Consider the following 23,042-nt stretch of genomic DNA (forward strand, 5'->3'; position numbering starts at 1 on the left):
AATTTTTAAAAATACAAAGTATTAACAAAACAAAGACCTGTTTATTTGAAAAGATTAATAAGATTGACAAAGCCCTGGCTAACCTAAAGAAAGAGAGAATCAACTCAACTTATTAAAATCAGAAATAAAAAAGAAACATCACCACAGACAGTGGAGAAATTCAGAAGATCATAAGAAAGTATTTTGAAAATTTCTACTTCAATAGACTGAAAAACATAAAAGAAATCAATATACTTCTAAGCACATACAACCTACCTAAATCGAACCAAGAGGATATAGAAAGCCTAAACCAACCAATAGAAAGCAAAGAAATAGAAACATAAATAAAAATTCTGCCATCAAAGAAAGCCCAGGCCCAGATAGGTTTACATCTGAATTCTACAAAACTTTTAGAGAAAAACTAAATCCAATACTTCACAACTTGTTCCAGGAAACTGAAGGAGATATGAGACCAGTATCACATTAATAACCAAACCAAAAAAGATACCTCAAGAAAAGAAAATTATAGACAAATATCTTTGATGAACATAGATTAAAAATTTTTAAACAAAATACTAGCTATATGCATTCAAAACCATATTAAGAGAATTGTATACCACAACCAACTTGGTTTTATCCTAGGAGCTTAGTAACCAATTTGCAAAGTAGCAGGATTAAAAAATCTACCTAGGCCGGGCGTGGTGGCGCACGCTTGTAATCCCCGTGCTTGGGAGGCAGAGACAGGAGGATCGCGCAGGTTCGAAGCCAGCCGCGCACGCTGGCTTAGGAGACCCTGTTTCCAAATATAAAATGTAAAAATAGGTCTGGGAGTGTAGCCCGGAGGTAGAAGGGCTTCCAGGAACCCCAGTACCACCAAAAAAAAAAAAAAAAAAAAAAAATCTATCTAAAGAAATCAGTAGCTTTTCTATATGCCAATAATGAATCCACAAAGAAATAAATACAGAAAATAATTTTATTTACAATAACCTCAAAACCAATAAAATACCTAGGAATAAACCTAACCAAATATGTAAAAGACCTCTACAGTAAAAATTATAAAATATTAGCCGGGCATGGTCATGCACACTTGTAAGAGATAGGACGATCGCGTAGGTTTGAAGCCAGCCGCGCTGGCTCAAGAGACCCTGTTTCCAAATAAAATTATAAAATAGGTCTGGGAGTGTAGCCTGGAGGTAGAAGGGTTTCCAGGAACCCCAGTACCACCCCAAAAATTATAAAATATAAAAGAAATTGAAGGCCTATAAAATGAAAAGATCTCCCTTGCTCATGGATAGGCAGAATAAAGATCATCAAAATGGCCATTCTGCCAAAAATTATCTACAGAATCAATGCAATCCCTATCAAAATACCAATGACATTCTTCGTAGACCTAGAAAAATAGGTCATGAATTTCATATGAAGGAACAACAACAACAACAAAAAAACCCAGAATAGCCAAAGCAATACTCAGCAATAAGAACCATGCAGGAAGTCACAGCTCCTGACTTCAAATTATACTACAGAAAAATACAATTATGTCATTTACAGGGAAATGGATGGAACTGAAGAACATTATGCTAAGTGAGATTAGTCAGTCACAAAAAATTAAGAAATCGGATGCTCTCCATAATATGTGAAAGCTAGGGAGAAAATGGGTTATAGGAGGAACTCTAGATGAAGAAGGAGATACTAGAGATGAGCAAATAAGGTGACCTAACTGAGGGGATAGGAAGGGGAGAGAAGGAAATTATCTAATGTTCATGGTGTACATTAACAAATATATCAAAGTCAATACTACGCCAAACAGGAGGAAGGAGTGGGAGGGAATGGGCAGAAATTGGGTAAGGGATAAATGGGTGATGTGTTCATGTATACCTCCACCATCTTGTACTCCATTAAGATGTATTACTAAATTGCACCAATAAAAATTAAAAAAAAATCTAAAGAGAGAGTCTAGAGAATGGAAGATTTTCCAGCTACTCTTTTGATAGAGGACTATATCTAGACTATACAAAAAACCTAAAAGACTTAACATTAACACCAAAAAAAAAACAATAAAGAAATGAGCAGCTTAATTAGACATTTCACAAAAGAATACAAGTAGCCAATACATGCATAAACGTGTTTAACATCATTAACAATCAGGGAGATACTATTCTATCTCACCCCAATTAGAATCATAATAATCAAGAAGTCAAACAATAAATGCTGGTGAGGATGTGGGGATATAGGAACTCTTCTACACTGCTGGTAGGACTGCAAGTTAGTGCAGCTGCTGTGAAGATCAGTGTGGAGATTTCTCAGAATCCTTGAAATGGATCTACTATAAGATCCAACTATACTGCTTCAGGGTATGTTTCTAAAGAAACTGAAATAAGAGAACTACAGTAATATATGCATATCCATGTTCATAGCTGCAAAATATACAATATCCAAATTATGGAACCAACCTAGGTATCCACTAAGAGATTAACAGATTACAAAATAATGGGATATCCATATAATTGAATTCTACTCAGCAATAAAGAAGAACAAAATAATATCATTTGCAGGAAAATAGATGAACCTGGAAAACAATGTTAAGTGATATAAGCCAATCACAGAAAGTGAAGGGTCATATGTTTTCTCTCATATGGGAAACCAGGAGAAATCAGAATAAAAAGGAGGCTTCAGATAATGGAGGAAAAATTTCAGTGGAACCATGGAGGTGGTCTAGGAGAAAGGGAGGGGGAGAGAGAGAGAATCAATGAAGGAATTACTATCAAGGGCTTTAAGTATATATGTAAAAATACCAATGTCTTGTTGAGGAAGTTTTTACCAGTGCCTATGTGTTGCAGTGTTGGACCTAAGCCCTCTTAAAAAATATTAATGTCAATCTCAGTACCCTGTACCCTTATGGGAATGGGGCGGGAGCCGGGGGAAAGCTCACCAAATGCTATGTGCATATATGTGACTATGATGTGAAACTGTAATGCACCAATAAAAGTATAGTAAAAAATTCAAAATTCTATTTTGAGGAAATTAAAACCAGGCAGATTGTTCTTAGAAAGTTAAGGGCTAGGTAGTAGAAATCGGATGCTTAATATAATGTTTATGATTAATATAGCTTTTTAACATAAAGAACTGTAGTATCTAAAAATAGGATACAGTCTATCATAAGTAATATGTTATCAATAAGTCAAAACAAAGATCTAATGATTTTTTGACCAGTAAACTTTATTCTACCATGAAGTTCAATAATAAACTTAGGAAGCCTCTGTATTTTTCATTATAAATTTAAATGTGCTGAAGGGACTGGCATACTAACACATAAATGTTCTGAGAAAGAAAGCAGTTCAATATAGAGAATAAAGTTCTAAAAAACTTCAGGCTTTTATTTCTAACTTTAACATTTTCATATTGAAATGTACAAATTATTCAGCTAAATAAAACTCACCTGTTTTTGCATCTTTCCAGTCATCTGAAAGAATAGTCTTGGTCTGGATAGTGTACTTGGAGATAGGGCTGTGATTATCAGACCCACGGCTCCATGTGAGTGCAACAGAAGTGGCTCTGATGTCTTCTATTCTCAGACCACCTGGAGGGCCTGGGGGACCTGGAATGAAATGTAGCCAATTAATCAATCAATTTCAACTAGTGAATTTAACACCTGAGACAGCAAAAAGTCATCCTTGCAACTAAACAACATTTATAAAATATAATCAGTCAGTGTTGTGGCATTCTTCTTATACATAAACTATAAGGAATGATAAAAATATGTGTGATTTTCACCGAATTATTCCATGCATCTCTTTTTAAGGAAGGTGATAAACAGGTCATTTCAAAATAGCATTATTATTTAGGAATCATTTGATAATCTTTGTCTCATGAAATTCAGTTGGAACTAATAAAACCTAATTAATACACATTTCAGCATAGGGAGATGTAGTAAATATTTGCTGAATGCATGAATCATGTGTAGAAGAAGCACAATTCATTCCATATATGACACTATATGGTCAAATGTTTCATTCAGACTCCTCAAAATGGAATAAATCCTTTCTTATAACCCTAAATTCTATAAATTCAACCCTAATAATGTAGGTAATTTATTTTACTTAGAGTAGAAATTTCTGGAATCATTTTATGTATCATTTTGGGTAATAAAATTTCATGTTAGTTATAATAATTAAAATAAATAATATTAAAAGGAATGTTTCTAATTATATAAACTATAGAAAACAATCAACAACTGAGAAATATACCAGGAATATTCTGAAAACCTTATATTTTATGTGGAAGAGTCTCAGAAAGACTTGTTATTGCAGAACATAAAATGAAGTTAAAAATAGGTTTTCAAAGATGCTTCATAACTCAGTAATAAGGTCACTTATTTAATCTCCAAGCTGAGAGAACTGTGCTGAGTAGTAGAGAAGAAAATAAAATAAAACACAACTTTGGGGCTTTGAACAGTTTTCTATAAAAGGGTGATATGAAACAACAAATTGTGGGTCTGTGAGTGAGATACACTGGGGATGGAACCTAGGGGCATTATACCTCTGAGTTTCATTTCCAGCCCTATTTATTTATTTATTTATTTATTTATTTATTTATTTATTTATTTATTTGTTGTTGTTGGTTTGAAACCGAGTCTCTACAGGTTGCTGAGAGACTTGCTAAGTTGCTGAGGCTGGCTTTGAACCTATGATCCTCCTTTCTCAGCCTCCCAGATATTGAGATTATAGCCACATACCACAAATCCAGCCCACCTTCACTTTTTTTTTAATAATGAGCATAGTACCAAAAAATATATTTGTATTTATCTTTTACCAGAAAGTAAATGCCTTCACACGTTTATATCAAATGAGTTGCTTACCCTAGATGGCTTTTCTCTACATATGGGCTTTGGTCTTTGTGCAAGTATGACCAAAACTCTAACCTTTGAAAATGTTCTTATAGTTGCCTCAAGGAAAAAAAGTAATCATAGATCAACAAATATCACTAATGAAAAGTAACACAAGACACATCCTATGGATGGTAATAAATTTTATTATTTGAAAATATATTACATATGGATTTAATAAAGGTAAATAAACTTTTATAATTGCCATTTATAAAACTGTACTTACATTTCTTGATGTTAAATGATTAAAAACAGACACATAATTAACATGCAGCATATTGATATTCAGAGAAAAAACATGCCATTTTTTACATTTAATACATGTATTTTACATTTAATACATGTATTAAGAAACCATATTGTTGATTGGAATTGAGAAGTTTATTACTTCACATAAAGCATGGCTTTGAGTTAATTACTGGACAGAATATTCCAGAGTGTTAAAATAAAAAATTAGAGATTAAAAAGAAGTAATTTTAAAAGGGAAGATAAACTTCAATAATGTATTCACTTTTTTTGAACCTAAGCATATGGCACCCAAAAATGTTAAAGGAAATTTAAGAAAAAAATGCCATAGGTTAGTCTTTAGCCACAAAACTATAAATCATTTCCTTGCTGTTATTCTTCATGGTTCTTTGAGTTTCAATGTCACAAAAAGCAGATAAAAGCTGTATATTTTTAGCATATTTTCTGGGACCCTGTATGCATAATGATTTTGTTCAGTTGTCAATTTAATGAAGAGCCACACTATTGAGCAAAATGACAAATTGTATTTGTAATTTCTTTCTCTTATATATGTCTGACCTATAGTAGATTTGAAATAAGTAATTGTTGACTACAATAAATAACTTATCATAATCTTCAGACAGTTCTAAAAACGCAATGCTCATCTCAATCCAATCTTCATTCTTCCATGTGCTTTGAAATAGTATGTCATCATAAGGACGGGGAATTGAGAGGAAAATGGAAAGGATTGGGTTAGTGTTCTCAAAACTTTTGTGTGGCAATATTACCTGGTAATACTTCCACTAATGGAAGAGAGATAATTTTTCCATTTAGTGATCACCTACAAAGATCTCCCAGAAAATAACTGAGAAAAAATACTATGAAAAAGTTAAGATAGGCTTGGCTCTAAATTCCATGCCCTTATTTATCATGATCAAATTTCTTAAATTTACTAGGCTCTCATTTTTTCTCACCTACATGACAAAAGTGATATAAATTAATCATATTAGATCATGATTAGGCTTAAAATAACATCCTTAGAGAATGTACTGCTAGCCTTGGTTGGTAGAAATTCCTCAGTAAACTTTAATATTTAACAGTGTTTTCATTATTCCTCTAAGAGCTTCCTAGGTGTCTAAGAGTACGGCAGTAGTAATTATTATTACTTGCTAATCACTGTGAGGAATCTCTTTACCTGATGTTCATTTACCACTTGTCACTTTAAAGAAAGTAGGGAACTCAGAAAGTAAAGTGTCTTCTAGTCAATTTGATGGAGGTGAAGAAAAGTTCAGACTGTGAAGGTTTTCAAGTACATACTAAGGAATTGGAAACAGTGGAACAGTGGCACAGACGTGGATGGAGAGTGCACTCCAGACCAGCCCTGTGACTTCCCTCTAAATAAGGTTTTCAAGTAGTGGAGGCTGATGGTACTTATTTAGTTATTTTGTTCAAAATAAAGAGAAAAGTGCTGTAGTAGCAAATAAACTAACAAAGCTATTTGGTTCCTTAGGACAAAGAAAAGCACTTGTGAGCCAAAAAACAACTCTCTGATTCTTTGTTGATGAAAAGGAAATTATTACATAATTCTGACCCTAAGCATTCCTTTTTATTAAGCTTCCTTCATCGTGTACTCTCAATAAATCTTTAAGAAAAGAACTGAAGCTAGGGAAAAATGTGAGCAAAGGGACTGTCATACACAGCTCATTTCCTTATTTTCTTCCTAATATTATGTTACAGTGTCTAAGGCTGTACTCAGTCACACAGCTAATGATGTATAAAAGCATTAATTTATCCCAAAGTTAAATGATTATGAATCAGACAAATTAATAAGGTGGAAATAACCTTTGGGATTTCACCTGCATTTTAAATGCCTAAGTATTTAGATGACACTTTACTTTAGTCTTCCTTTTTTATTCTTTTATTTTCATTAGTAAAGATTTGAGGTGGGGGAAAGGGAATTGAAGTATTTTTCTGAGTAACCCTGGCAAAGTCATTCCACCAGTTCTTTTTACCATCATTAATTAAATAGTTGGGGAATAAATGAGAAGAAAATGAGTAAAATAATAAAGAAGCATGAGCATGTGTTTTGTTTTTGGCTTTGATGAGTATATTTATCTTCATTTCTCCCTTACTAACACCTCCTCTATCTCTATGCCCTGGAGTTTCTAATGTGCACTTTGTTTAGCTCATATTTACCCATGTAACAGTGCTGCTGTTTTGTTTCCCAAGTTTTTACAATGCTAAAGAATGTCATTATGAAAGGACACCACTAATTGTTACCACTAATCCTGTTGAAACTCTCTGGCAGACTGAATCCTTTTTATAAAAGTAATGGTGCATACAAAGTTCAATGTTAATTTTTTGCGTTTTCTTTTTCCATTCAAAATTGTGATGCTCAACAGCTGCCTTTCTTAGTTTAGCCTTTCTGTTCTCAGCTGGAGGCTGACACTATGAGATATTCTTCCTTTTCTGTTTGCCTTATCAGCTCTTACTGTTCTTGTTTTTCATTCATGTATCCTTTCTTTCTGGTTTTAAATATTCCTCTCAAAGACTGTTAATGAAGAATGCTCGATCCATCTTCCCCTATGGAGGAAAAGAATGGTCTTCAAAGTCCTTGTTGGCTTTATTTTTCTATATTGTGAGTCCTTCAAAGTTATCCAAGTCTACAAATAATTACTGAGGCTTGTTTCTGCCATCTTACCTAAGTGAAGGATTTTGAAAATGGTCAGAGTAATCCACTATCATCTGTGGTTCTGTGGAGAGTCTCATTTGCCATAAATATATTTTCTTTTCATAATTTATCTTGGTTCTTAACATTTTTACTATTAAATTATTGACTATCAGCCGACAACAAAAGTAGTTCAATATTTACTGCAGGGTACACACTGCAGAACTTGTTTAAGTTAATATCTGGGTATTCCATAAAAAGATGCTATATCTGGAAAGATTACTGTCAGAATCACTCTTTTCCATGGCAGAGTGCAGAGTCATGAGAGTTGATAGGGCTTCCTGGCATCATATGAAACAAAAGAGAAAATACCTATTTGCAAATTCAGATCATACAATGAAGCTCAGATATGTATGTCTTCAAACTATTTCCAAAGACCTGAATGTCAAGTTTACTCTATTATTCTCTTGAATTTGTTTATACTATTTAAACAAGTTATGAATGGATGATAGCATAATTTATATGACAAATTTGTGAATTACAAAAGGAAATTTATACTTCATATGTTTATAAAAATTATATCTTTTAGTGAGTACATCTGAGTCATTATCAAATATTGAATAGTTCTTACTAGTAACTCTATGAAGTAGGTGCTACTATTTCTATATTTTACTGAAAATAAAACCACATCAGAGACAAGTTAAATAAAATGACTATAATTATCCTACTAATAAATGGCAGTTAGGATTTTAACCCAATCAATTTTCCATGAGACCAACTTCCTTCATTCTGCCTTTTTCTTCCTCCCTTTCTCTCTGTCTCTCTGTCTCTCTGTCTCTGTCTCTCTGTCTCTCTCATTCATTCTTTCTTTCTCTTTCTTCTTTCCTTCTTTATTTCTGGTACTGAGGATAAAACCAAGGGGTATTTGATCTCAGAACTATACCCCCATCCGTATTTTATTTTTTATTTTGAAACAGGGTCTCAAATATGTTGCTGAAGGAAGGCCTCACTAAATTGCTGAGGCCAGCCAGAAATCTCCTTTTTAGCCTCCTTAGTCTGGGATTATAGCAGTCCATCACCACACCCAGCCCATGAGACCAAATTTTCAACCACTATGCTAAAAACAAATTTAAAACACTTATCAGTATCACATTTAAAAGTGGTCTTGATAGTTTTCCACTGATAATCCTTTTATTTTGGAAAATATAGAACTTCACAGAATGTAGACCTTCACTTTGGCATAATTGTATATTTTTGAAAATATATCTCATGTTTATCATAGTTTTTTTAATATTTCTTTTATCTGCTAACTCAGAGAACTAAAGATTATCACATTATCTATGTATAAATTCATACTGGATGTATTTCTTTCTTGATCACAATAAGAATATCTCTTAATCTTTTCTAAATTTTATTATTAGTTTTAGAAAAATACACAAATATGAATGGTATTAAGATGTGATTTTCACTCAATTGTGATTCATATGTAAAAATAATTAGAGATAAAAATGAACAGAAATGTAATTATATATCAATTCTGCCATTAACTTCTAATGAAAAAGAGTTCAGACATATGTTGTGAGGGGGGAGTACTGGAGGTCGAACCCAGATGCAGTCAACCTCCAAGTTACATCACCAGCCCTATCTTATTTTTTTTTATTTTTTTTAAACAAGGTCTTGATAAATTTCTGTGTGACTTCTTTAAGTTGCTGAGGCTGGCCTAAAACCTGTGATCCTCCTGTCTCAGTCTCCCATCACAAGTGCCTGCCACCATGCCTGACTGAGTTCAAACAGTTGTGGAAAGATAGTGAGAAATATTCATTTCTCAAATAATTATTCACATATTATAAGTTGGGTCATATTTTTTCAATCAATAATTTGAGAAATAGTAAAGAAATTTTGAAATTCAGACTCCAAAATGAAACAGAATGTAGAACAGCTGTGAATGTATCCATCCATCTCTGAATAATTTACTTCATCTAAATCAACTATAATTGTCTCTCTAAACAGCTATTATTGGAAATGATGCCCCAAACTCCTGGTTCTTTTGGGACACCCCTCCACATACCACATCCTTTTTTTTTTAATTGGTAGTACTGGGGTTCCTGGAAGCCCTTCTATCTCTGGGCTACACTCCCAGACCTATTTTATATTTTTATTTGGAAACAGGGTCTCTTAAACCAGCACGGCTGGCTTTGAACCTGCGTGATCCTCCTGTCTCTACCTCCCAAGCACGGGGATTACAAGCGTGAGCCACCACGCCAGGCTACCACATCCTTTTAATATAAAATTTGCTAATCCCAAACTGGTATTATGTAAGGAAGACATCCTAGTATAGTTCTTTTTTCCACTGATAATTTCCCAGGAAGTAATTAATAGCAAAACATCATATATAATATCCCATGAGTCACTGTTTATTTTTACTTAAATAATAAATTTTGATGGAAAGTTTGAAAATGCTAAAGAAACAAAAAGTTTTCAAAGTAATTACCCTTCCTTTTTAAATAAAATAATCTTAAAATGATAAGTTTCTAGGAGTTAAAGAACATCAGTTATATCAGGGTAGATCTTTACCAAAATAAGTCAATTAAAATCCCTTTATAACAGCAGGTCTACTCTTACCTTGAAAATTGGTTAATACAGTGGCTTATTATGATGTTATAAAATAAAATCAGTGTTGTGTTATCTTGTTGATATCTGAAGCTGTACTAAGAAGAATCTAAATATTAAATACCTCTACCATGGAATAGAAGTTTGCTAGTTTTCTTAATCTCTGACATTGATAAAACTGAACTTAGATCTTAATTAGACATAAAATTGAGGTAAAAGACATGTCCGTGAATCTATATAATTCTTTTTGATGTTGATAAAGTTAAACAAGAATGTTTTCTCTTTTTTGGTACTAGTCACACTTGTTCTATGATTTCTATTCTAATTTTTCTGTTTTCATTCTCAAGCCATTTTTCTCTCTGGTCTTGGTGGTAAAATTTCAGATATGAACTAGGTAGGAAGATACCCACTATGACAATTCATACACATGTCTCCTTGGTGATATTTAAAAACACTTAAAAACCCTCAGAACAATTAAATATCTTATTAAAATGGAAATTAATCTAGATTAGCTTAAATTCTAAGATACTTCCTTCTATGATGATGACTGATACTAGACAATATAAAAGAAATAATATCTTAAGCCAGAGACATTTGTTCCTTGAATATGACTAATAAATTATTTTAAATAACTACATATACATATACATGTAATTATTTGAGAATCATTTTTATAAACCTTGAAGCTTTTCTGAGCAATCTTCCAACCACAGATCAAAATTGCTGAGTTACTAAATGAGAACCCCAAATTTTATCTCACACCTAAATATGAAGCTAAGTAGCAAATTATTTGTGATGAAAAATAATTTTAAGCATGTTTCTTTGACCAAAGGAGGGAAAGTAAAGTAATTTTTAAACAATGAAATCTAAGCAGTCCCAGAAATTATTATATACTTTAGTTTTAATTCTCCTACTTTTTCTGCTCAAGTCTTTCCAATAAAAATCTCAACTTTCGCCGGGCGTGGTGGTGCACGCTTGTAATCCCCGCGCTTGGGAGGCAGAGACAGGAGGATCGCGCAGGTTCGAAGCCAGCTGCGGGCGCTGCCTTAGGAGACCCTGTTTCCAAATAAAAATGTAAAAATAGGTCTGGGAGTGTAGCCCGGAGGTAGAAGGGCTTCCAGGAACCCCAGTACCACCAAAAAAAAAAAAAAAAAAATCTCAACTTTCTCCCCAAATTAAAAGACCAAAACATTTGATGGTAAGAGCTGCTAAAATTTAATGTAAATGCATATTGTTGACTACTTAGCCTTCTCTACACACAGGTCTTGCTATTGAGATGATGCTTCCCTACAGATATTGTCTATCTTAAATTCCCAGTCTCAGAAGTGTTCCACGACCCTTCTAGGACATGGTCATAATTTGTGTTCTTTACTGCTGTTTTTCATCCTTTCCTGCCAAGAATACAAATGGCACTAGTATGTAAAAGACTGATGGAGCTTTGCCCCTCTTAACCTACATCTTAATTTAGATGACATATTGGTAAATTTGACAATAACATCATTCATTACCTGCTTGAATAAAGCAAATAGTCCATACAGTGACAATATTCCTGCATTATGCTTCACCAGCTCTTCATAATTATTTTCAGGTAATGAGCTAACTTCTGAGATATATAATTTCAAAGAAAAATAGGACAGGGAAAGACAAAATTTTCACTTGGCCAGTACCTGATGTGCTGGGTTAGTTGGCTAGTCATTGTTTTCAGGTATTAGTAAAGCTATATAATTAGGCTTTAAAAAATCTTTCTCCCAAAGTATGTTTAGAAGTTTCAAAAAGGGAAAACATCCTCTAAGAACTAAATGTTGGGGGTAGAGAGAAGGATTGCAAAACCTACAAAATTGAGTTAAATTAGTCAAAACTAATATATGTTAAAACAAAACAAAACAAAAAAGGCTTTCACACAAATGGTGAGTGTCAACGATCACCAGGTTGGAGGCAGGCTTGCACAGACGGGGAGAAAGGGATCCACCTTGCTTTTCTCTCCATCTTTTCTGTTTTTACCTGCAAGAGGAAAGATCAATGCTGAAGGGAGAATGTGGATGCCCAGTTCCAATCAGGAAGCCGTGATCTTTGAGGACTTGCCATGTTTCCTTGACAGGAAATTTCAAATAACAAAGAAAGCTATCTGCTCCTAGACATTGAGGGCGGGGGCTTTAGGAGGGAAGACTGTGTCGCAAGCTTTAGCCCAATGGAACCTCTCTTCCTCTTGAGGAGTGACTGGCTTTCTCAGACACATAACTAGACATCCTCCACAACAATCAATGACAACAAAATAAAACACCAGGATCCTTTGTAAATTACATTCCACAAAGTACAAGTATATATTAATAGCAAAAGGGAAAGCAAAAGAAGAAAATACTTTAAAAAGCTGCCATGGATAGATAATGTATAAACTGTAATAGTATTCTCTTTCATAAATATGGGATCTGGGGCTTATAGTGGACTAACTAGCAGGAGACTGCAGGCAGAGGGGATACCTAGTCTATATGTGTCTCCTGCCCAAGGCCATCGCCATCCCAACATATCATGAAAATCTTTCTGCAATTATATGTATATTTAACATGCCTATATTTTTATTAAAATCATAAATTAACAGATGTTTTAATCAGATTTTTGTTTGTTTTGATCAAAATACCTAACAGGCACAAATTAGAAGAATAAAGGTTTGCATAGTGCTCGTGACTTCAGAGCTTTTGGAGGTTTCAGAGGCTCGTCCATGGTCAGCCAGCTCCCTGGGACAGAACAATTGGCATAGGGCATTAGGGCATGGTATAGGAGGAAAAATCATGCGCAAACTCATGGCAGAAGGAGCATAGCATACCAGAGGAAGTGGTCAGGGACAGATTACAGTCTCTGGTCACATTTCCAGAGATCTACCCCTTCCAAACATATCCCACCTGAGAACCTGGCTACATTTTAAGCTCTTTAGATACAAACAAAATGGCTAATTTTGGGTATATTCTTTCTCCTTTTTTTTTTTCTTTTAAATAAAGCTTTAGTAGTTATTTATTTATTTATTTATTGTGTGTGTGTGTGTGTGTGTGTGTGTGTGTGTGTGTGTGTGTGTGTTGCTGGGGATTGAACCCAGGGGCATTCTGCCTCCAAGCTACACCTCCAGACCTTTTTTTATTCTTCATTTTGAAACAAAGTCTAAGTTGTGGAGGGCCTCACTAAGAAGCTGAGGCTAGCTGCAAACCTGTGATCCTCCTGTCTCAGCCTCTCAAGTAGTGGGATTACAAATGTGCATCACCATACTTGGTGGGTAGTTTTTGTTTGTTTGTTTGTTTGTTAACTGCCAGAGTTTTCTTCTCTGTAAAGTTTTCAGTCTGTAGGAAAGGGGTTATGAGCTTTCCTTAGCTCCTCCAGTTTGGGTATCATGGCAATTATCTAAGATATTCAAACCCCCTTGCCAACAGGGTTTCTGATGTTTTCTATCAGTAAAGCTCCCTTGAACCTGGAGAAATTCTCAGGAATGCGTGAATGGGGAGGGAGAGCAAGTTCTGCTCACTGCAAGCCATTAGGGCTGGGACTGAAGGGAGTTGATGCGCTGATGTGTATTCTTCAGTTGCCACAGACTACAAACTATTTTGGGACATGTGATTTGCTTCTAGTAGTATTGATGATTTAGAAGTTTGTACATTTTATTTATTTATTTATTTATTTTTATTTGTTTGTTTGTTTATTGTGGTACTGGGGTTCCTGGAAACCCTTCTACCTCTGGCCTGCACTCCCAGACCTATTTTATACTTTTTATTTGGAAACAGGGTCTCTTAAGCCAGCGAGGCTGGTTTTGAACCAGCGTGATCCTCCTGTCTCCACCTCCCAAGTGCGGGAATTACAAGTGTGCACCACCACTCCTGGCTCATTATATTTATATTTTTTATTCACGCATTCCTGATTTAAAAGCCTACATATTTTTTGCACTATATATTTGGTCTGATTTTAAATCAGGGTAAATGTCTCCTCAAAAGTTTGTCATTTCTTCATGATGAAAACATATAAAATCATTTTTTTCTAATTGAAAAGTATACATTCTTAATATCTCTAGTTATCCTACAAGGTAATATAATACCAGAGCTTCTTTCTTAGGACCATAACTTAATGCCAGTTAATTTAGCTCCCTTCATCTCTCCTTTTGCCTCACTCTGCAGCCTCTAGTAACCACTCTTCTATTCTCAAATTCTGAGGTGAATTTTTTGGGGTTCTACAAATGAGTGTGATTATGCAGCATTTGGTTTCCTGTGCCTGTGCCTGGCACATTTCACTTAATGTAATGATCAGTTACGTAGTTAACTTATTCCATTCATGTTGTCACAAAGTGCAGGATTTGGTCCTTTTCTATCGCTAATTATGTACTTTTTTTCTTAAAATTTAAGTGTATTCAAAGTTATATCTGTAACTTACTAACTTTGACTTACTGACATCCCAAACAAATAATGTACTTTCAAATAAGGGGGGCTCTTCTCCAGGAGTGCCTAAGAAGTGGCCATAAACCAGCCAGCTCCCCAGACAATCCCACATCCACAATACTCACGGCCAGCACAGGGAAAATATAAATTAAAATAGTGTTATACTTTTTAAGAAGAAAAAAAAAGGAGTTTTTAGATTTATGCCAGAATCTGTACTCACTTAGTAGAATATAATGTCTAGCTAAACATTATAATGGAAAAGTGCTATGACAAAGACTGAGAACTACGCCCTGTTGTCTGATCCGATGGGATGTCCTGACTCAGGTGTAGATTACACCTCAGGTGTTCTAAATCCCAAGCATGGGATCCTAAGAGGGAGGCCACCAAATAGAAAACATCGAGACTTGTATGATACCAAGAGAGAGTCTACAGGCAGCGTCAGAGCCCTTAGCTCTTTCTTTTTTTGTTTCCCTTGGTGCATGCTTCCTTAAATTCAAATAATGACTGGACTTAGAGAAGCCATGTGATAGAAATTCAAAACCACAAAATCTCCTCATTGTACTTTCCTAAACTTAGCATAAATTTGGAACATAAAAGTTTCATTTGCGTTTCCTTCTTTCTCATATTCTTAAGTGTAAAACAAATGAACAAACAAACAAGCAGCAACACAACAATAAAACAACTTGGGAGCTATTCAGATTGCCAGGGCCTGGGCTAGTAAAGTAGGCTGAAGCTAGAGAGATGATGATATGGTTGAAGTGGTCTGCAAACAGCACCATCAGTACAGAATAATACATTTACATTCCTAAAACTCAAAGTGGCAGATCTTACCTCCAAATCATAGCAAATCATTTTGTGTGAAAGAGATTAACAACATTTAGTCTTTTCTTGGTTACTTTTTCAGTAACGAAGCTAAGGATTTTTTGTCTTCTTTTGTTTAAATAAAATAAACTAGTGAACTGAAAAGAAGAGATTATTTTAATGAAATTCTAATTTTGAAATGACCTACAATTGCATACTACATTCTAACTTGGAATTATCATGACTCAGAGCACTTAGCGGATAATCTGATTCATTTAATCAACTGAAAATGTATCAACAATGATAGAGATGTACGGTCTAAATTGTACAGTGTGATTTCCATATTTGGAGAAGTTAAACATTAAATTTGGAATGTTGATGTCTGCCCATGTTCTGGCATTATAATGTGATAGTTGAGGAATTTTAAAAAAGCTGTTTTTTCCAATGAAATGAGGTTAACAATCCTTCTACTATCACTATACAACAGTTTTGTTAGATGTCATGGCAAAGTTTATATGAAAGTCTTGTTGGTATATACATTGTAATCTAAGACATTCAAACATTTTGAATGAATTATTTTAACTATATAAATTACATGCTTTCAGGAAAACACATCACAATTTCATTATTTTTAGGCTAAAGAGCACATTATAAAATCAAGCATTAAAACATCTACTATAATTTATTTACTGTTTTTACTATGGTAATTATAACTGTATAAAATTAGCTAGTTGAAAAAAACATGTTTTAAATTACTCTGGCTTCCCCTTGTTATTGGTCCAGCCATAAATAATAACATCGTGGACAAAAATAAAATTGTAAAATCAGTATCAGTGACTTTTGATAGAATTCAGATTTTTTTGCCAAAGTAGAAAAGGCTTGCATTTTAATTTTTCACATTAGTTGCTTTATTTAATTAAATATGTCTGAATTAGTATTTTAGTATGTTATAGTAATCAATATTTAAAGTCACTGTCTGGATTCAAACCTTACTTTTCTACCAATTACCTGTGTGACCTGGGAAACAAACTTAGCTTCCTTAGACTCGAGTTTTTTTCTGTCTAAAATGGGAATAACAATGCTTGTCTCTTAAAATTGTGTCTGCTAAATAGTGTCTTTAGTAAATGCTATATATCCTTATGTGATATGTTAAACATATGACATGTGATATACAGCATGTATTTCATTATACTATATAACTATCACTTATATATTAATCATTAAATTATTCTTATTATGTATTTTTTTGGTGGCACTGGGGTTCCTGGAAACCCTTCTACCTCTGGGCTACACTCCCAGACCTATTTTTATATATTTTTTATTTGGAAACAGGGTCTCTTAAGCCAGCGCGCTGGCTTCGAACCTGCGTGATCCTCCTGCCTCCGCCTCCCAAGTGTGGGGATTACAAGCGTGCGCCACCACACCCGGCTATATGTATTTAATATTTATTTCATAATCATAAAACATTTTCATAGCATAAATATTGGATATTCAAAAATATATTTTAGAGCATAAATCCGAAAATATTTTAAAATATGAACAAATTGTCATTTAGTCATTTATAAGGGCTTTTGAATATCACTCATTATTTGTATCTATTCTCAAAAACAACTGGCATAATTCTCAGTTTAATTTGGCAAATTGTCTAGTAAATACAGATTGTTTTATAAATCTATGTGGGGCACTATTTTCACAATCTAAAAGCTCACCCTGCCTGGTGAGATCTCTAATACTTGCCTACTTTCTCCTGGAATCCGAGAAAGAAGCAGATGGCTGATCTCTCCTAGAACTTAAAATTAATTGCTTAATGATGTTAGATTGCACGTGCTGTTTTATACCTACATTTATTTTTACAATTTGTTTCTTAATGGGAGTTGGAGATTGTTTTAAATGTTGTATCCAGATAAATTTATACTAAATATATAAAAGGCATGTCAAGCAGTAATTCACCTTAGTATTTTTTTTTTATCATTTTTGGTACCACCCACTAGAATGTAAGTGTAATGAAATTAGGTATTCTTTCAATATATAAGTCCCAACAGTAGAAACTATATGGGTTTGAGACAGAATTGAATAAGTATTTGGAGATATTTTAGGTATGTCCTAAAGTTTTATTCAAAATATGCCCAACATATTCACAATGAACAAAAATAAAAATTAAAGAAGTTATTTCTTTTTTTAAAAAAAGTTTTTTAAGAAGCCATGGTTACAGACCAACTAGGCAGCAAAGAAGAAATTCCACTTTTCCAAAAGCTGAAACCAGCTTGTAAGACAAAGAAATTCAGAAGAAATTTGTTTACATTCAACATACACTGATAAATACAATTTTGAATCATTGATGTACTTCAAACAAAACTCTAGTTGTAATAAGAAAATGTTACTTTGATGATTTGTTTTTAAAATAGAACTGCAAAGTTTTAACTTTGAAACAAATTCAATTCTGTGTTTATAATAACCAGACATGCATATAATTTCAATATTTTAGCTTTCGTATATAACAATTATGGCTCCTAAGAGCTTTTGTTTCTCTTACTTGACCTAAATTTGTTAGATTTTTAGAAGAAAAGGAAATGCCTAATTTCTGGGTTATTAATAGCTGTGTTGCTGTGGTTTGGTGTAGAGTAAGGTCAGAATGCCTCCAAATGGTGCCCACCAGTCCCTCTGTGCCAGCCAGTATGGGCAGCAAGGACTATTTTGCTGTCTCAGTCCTGCAAGACTGATGAGGTGGAGTTTTTAGTCCGTCTCTGTGGCAAGATTTCCTTGGCCAAGCAAGTGGAAAGCACAGGCAATTATCCAAGTATCTGAGGTGAACGTGTGTTTTTCTGCCCCAAATACTTGAAAAACTACCTCTTTAATTTGCCTGTGATGAGCTGGACACTGATATTTCTGCCTATATAAGTCTCTTTCTTTTTTAGATCTCTTCCCACTTGTGTGTGTGTGTGTGTGTGTGTGTGTGTGTGTGTGTGTGTGTGTGATATGTGTATATCAGTATGCTTAATTCGATATCCATACTACAAGAAACGTACATGAAACCTTCCTAATTTCATCATAGTCAAATTGATTCATTAAAAAGTCTTTTTAAATTCATTTTAGCCAGAAAACCTTAACAGGAATTTTGAGTCTAAGTCCACACTCACTTAATCATAATCATTTGAATACAGGAATTCTTGATCACGAGGTAATTATGCCAGATACCACAGAAATCCAAATTCTTATTTAGCAGTAAGAGTTCCATGAAATTTCAATAGATTCTCTGTCCCCTTGCCACCACTAATGTTCAAGGTCCCTGGACTGGTAATAAAAACACAGCCTTAAATAATCTAAATGCTGGTGATTTAATCTTTTTCTAATGAGTATCTTTGCTTTATCTTTTCTCACAATGTTTTGAAATTAAATTACTTCTTATTAATGTATTACAGACAATGAGAAAGAGGAGAAAAAGCAATAGTTTAAATAGAAGCTAAAAACAGGAAATGTTAAATAGCAGAGATTATTTTTTATTGGTGCACTATAATCTCATATCATAATGTAGATCACGTTGACAATGGCGTATATTCACACAGTAGTTGGTGTCCTCCCCCACTGGCTTCCCTCTTTCCCTTCCTCTCAATAATGAGCGTCGGGGTTAACAATGCTATATTCACATGTATGTACATGATCACAGGTAGAATTTCCATTAATAAGCCTGAGTATTCTTCCTCCCCTCCCCTTCCTTTCTGGCTTTGCTGAGGTTTCCCCTTCATTATCTGGAGTCACTCTGGTATTCCAAATAGTCCCTAGTTTGGGCATATGTTCTTCTCTTGGCTAATCTCACTTAACATAATGTTCTCCAGGTCTTTTCATCTTCTTGCGGATGACATGATTTTGTTCTTCTTGTGTGTATTTCCCATAATCTTGCAATCCATTCGTCTGTTGATGGAGACCTAGGTAGGTTCCATATTTTGTATATTGTGAATTGTGCTGCTACAAACATGGCTATGCATATGTTACTGTAGTTCTCTGATTTCAACCCATTTGAAAAGATACTGCCCATTTGAAAAGATAGCTGGATCATATGGTGGATCTATTCCCAGTTTTCTAAGGAATCTCCACACTGATCTCCATAGCAGCTAGTAGCAGGGATTCTAAAAGGTCCTTGGTAATAATTTGGTATGGTAAGTTTTAGAAATTAACTACTAATTTTACTTATTAAAACTTTCAGAAACCTACTACAAGAAAAATATTGAACTGGGGTCTCAGGATAATTGTGATGCTAAATAGATGGGTATTTCTATTGGTAATAGAAAGTTCAAAAGAACTTTCTGAATCCAAGTTTATAAAATGAGAGTTTATAATTCTAAATGACCTCTAGAATTAATTCAGCTTTAAAACTGTATTTTGAAATATCAAAATAAGTGGAGAAAATATATAATTAATATATTATTTGTCAATAATCTTTACTACTGGAGCATTTCCTTCTATTCTACATTGTATGTGTTGGGGGTTACTGGGACTGAACCTCTGGGTGCGTTACCTTTGAGATACACCCCCAGAACTATTTTGAAACAGTGTATTAGTAAGTTTCAGAGCATAAGAAGGAGGACAAGTTTGTCTGGGCCAACATATCCAAGTAAGTACATAAAAAATATTTTGTCTGAACAGTTAAGGCTGGTGTGCTCTGTATATAGACTCTGCTAATTGAGTGCATCTGAAAGTAATAAATACTCAAACATTTTTCATAAGAAACACTTTTATCTGACCATTTCTAATAGTTTAAAATGTAAGAATATTATTCTGACTAAAATGTATATTGACAGCTTCCATCGTGTTATATTATTCAGGTATGTTATCCTCACTTATCCAACAAAGAGTTTAAAAAGGGCTTAGTCATCAAACAAAATGACTGTCTTACAAAAGAATCTGGAAACCATACCATTAGGCCAACTAGTAAAAGTTTCAGTAGATTATGCCAAATTAAGATGACATCTACTTTTATATTTTCTCTTCATTCTGTAGCTATATATTTAGTCTTGAAATAAAGTGGGAGGCTACATCCCATGGACACACACACACACACACACACACACACCATACAGTGTTTCCATCTAAATAAAAATTTTCATAAAACAAAATAAATATAAACATTTGATATAACAATAGAAACAATACAAGGTTATTTTGAGAGAAATGATACATACATATGGTCTTGATACTATCTGCTTTAGCTTCAGCAACTCTTTTTCTAAAACATATTCAAATTCCATGGAGCATATGTTGGAGTTGGGAATCAGATCAAAATAAAAGTTTTATATAATAAAGTCTATTTTTGTTGTTTGCTTTTTGAAAGCTCAGACTTGAGTTAGGAAAAGTGCTTAGTATAATATATAAATACACATGTAGGAGACCTAAAAAGTATAGTCCTGATTACATTTTTTGGCAGTGTTACCGGCAAACATGTTTCCTTCATTCTAGTCTCTGGAAAGGGTTCCTAACAGCTGGTAGTGTTGCCAAGAATACTTCTAATACAGCAAGAACACCAGGGATAGGGGTAAAACACATACAAGTTAAAACCTAATTTCTTGCTGTGTGACCTGATTTTATGGTCCATTTTTATTGTTATCATTCATGAATGAGAATTGAGATTTGGCTAGTGGTTTATATATCTTGTTTTTTGTTTTTTGTTTTTTTGAGAAGCAGCTTTTAGTTTTGTTGATTCTATTAATTGTTTTTATTCTCTACTTCAATGATTTCTGCTCTGATTTTAACAATTTCCTGTCTTCTACTGGCTTTGGGGTTAGACTGTTCCTGTTTTACAGGCTTCATATAAGTTTCTACAAGTGCTGCTGAATAAGTCCTGAAAGCCCTTGCCTCTGACACTCTTGGCTGAAGTTATAAGGCTTCCAGAAACTTCTTTAATAAAGATCATTCATGCATGCTGCTCACAAGCCTCAAGCACTCACTTGATGAAACAACCCAAAACAGTTTTATGGGCCTTACAAGTAAAATTTTATTTCAAAAAACATATTATCCACCCTCTTAGTGTGGACTTTTAGCATTCAGAAACCCAAAATATCTAAAATACAGGAATTGATGTTTTTTTCAAAAAGTAAGGCAAAATGCTTTTGAATGAAAAAAATTTCTCTAAATATTAAGCAATTTATAATAGTTTAAATTTTAAACTCATCTGGTGGCTATATCACACACCTCTGTTTAAAAAAGGTTGAGTCTAAAATTGCTTTCTCACTTATCATTATTATTTCCAGTTTCTGTCAATATATGTTGTGTCTTGAGAAGAAAATTCACTGAAATCTAAATGTAATTTCCATGTCATAATACCAAGAATGACATTACAGTCTCCTCTAAACTTATCTAAACTTTAAAGTAGTATTTTACCTGAAAATTTGCTTTTCCTTTATTGGTTGCTTGTCTTACCATCGATGCACACTAAGGCTGAGTGGTTCTGTGATTAACTATGGAGATTTTTTAACTCAGTCTTTTTTAGTGTGACTCATTGCTTAACTATAACTGCTAAAATAATTATGGATGCAGAAAAAGATTACAGTTAACCGTTTTTTTTTTTTTTCCCCAGCTTGGGCCACTTTTCTCTATTCTCTGCCTCTCTTGGCCTTGGGCTTAGAGATCCCTTCCATGGCTTCTAGTTAACATGAGCAACTATTTTATAATTGTTTGCAGACTGACTTTTATTTGCTTTCCACTGGACAAGCTGGAGGAAAGGAGGACAGTAGTGTCCTTTTGAGACACATTTCAAAATTAATGTGTCCCAGAAACACACTTTATAAACCAGAGTAAGCCTTGCAAATTCTTTACCATCGATACCCTAAAATAATAATTTCCAAATACTACTTAGTGGCTACTTCATTTCAGTAATCTTTGGGGGTAAATTAATTACAAAGATTTGCCAACCCAGGTCAAGATTAAACATTTGGTCACCTTAGGATCTCATTAATAATTTGATGTCCTCCACAATGAAATTCTTTAAAAATGTATTCAACTTTTATTCCAAGGAGAGATGAGAGATGCAAGGGAGAGATAGAAGAAGATTTTAGGGCAGAGAGCAAAGCTCAATTCTCCCCCATTGCCTTCAGGAATTCAGTTCAGTTCCCAAGCCTGCAAGCCCATTCTGTTTTTACCATGCCCTGAGGTTAACTAGACCCATCACCTTAGGAGGCAGCTCAGTGGCCATCATATGTTCAGACATGACCTCAGGGAGTATTATGTTCTATGCCTTCTAATCATATTATACATTTCTTGAAATAAGTGCCTATAATAAGTGCGTGTTTTCTCTAAATTTTCAGTATATTTTATGACCAGTAATTTTTAAAACTTTAATTTTAAGGTAATTACAGATTCACATTCAATTGTGACAACTCATCAGAGAGATCCTATATACGCTTCGCTCATTCCCCACCATAACACAATCGCATATAATTAAAGTATGACCAGAAATACTGAGGCTGGCACAATGCAT

General features: G+C 34.0%; 1 protein-coding gene across 3 annotated transcripts in view; it reads right to left on the reverse strand.

Moving 5' to 3' along the window:
- The window catches only part of CNTN1 (contactin 1), a gene marked incomplete at both ends in the record, with an annotated part of 193,938 nt that overhangs the window by 92,351 nt on the left and 78,545 nt on the right, over positions 1-23,042 (reverse strand). For 2 of the 3 annotated variants that reach the window (XM_080705114.1, XM_080705115.1), the window contains one exon: positions 3,416-3,574. In XM_080705114.1, coding sequence (XP_080561240.1) covers positions 3,416-3,574 — 159 coding nt within the window. Of the gene's footprint in view, positions 1-3,415; positions 3,575-12,285; positions 12,366-23,042 lie in introns of those variants that run through there. The other variant, XM_080705116.1, reaches the window with a different exon arrangement.

This window comes from Muscardinus avellanarius, assembly GCF_963383645.1.
Source record: "Muscardinus avellanarius genome assembly, chromosome: 11".
Lineage (NCBI taxonomy): Eukaryota > Metazoa > Chordata > Mammalia > Rodentia > Gliridae > Muscardinus > Muscardinus avellanarius.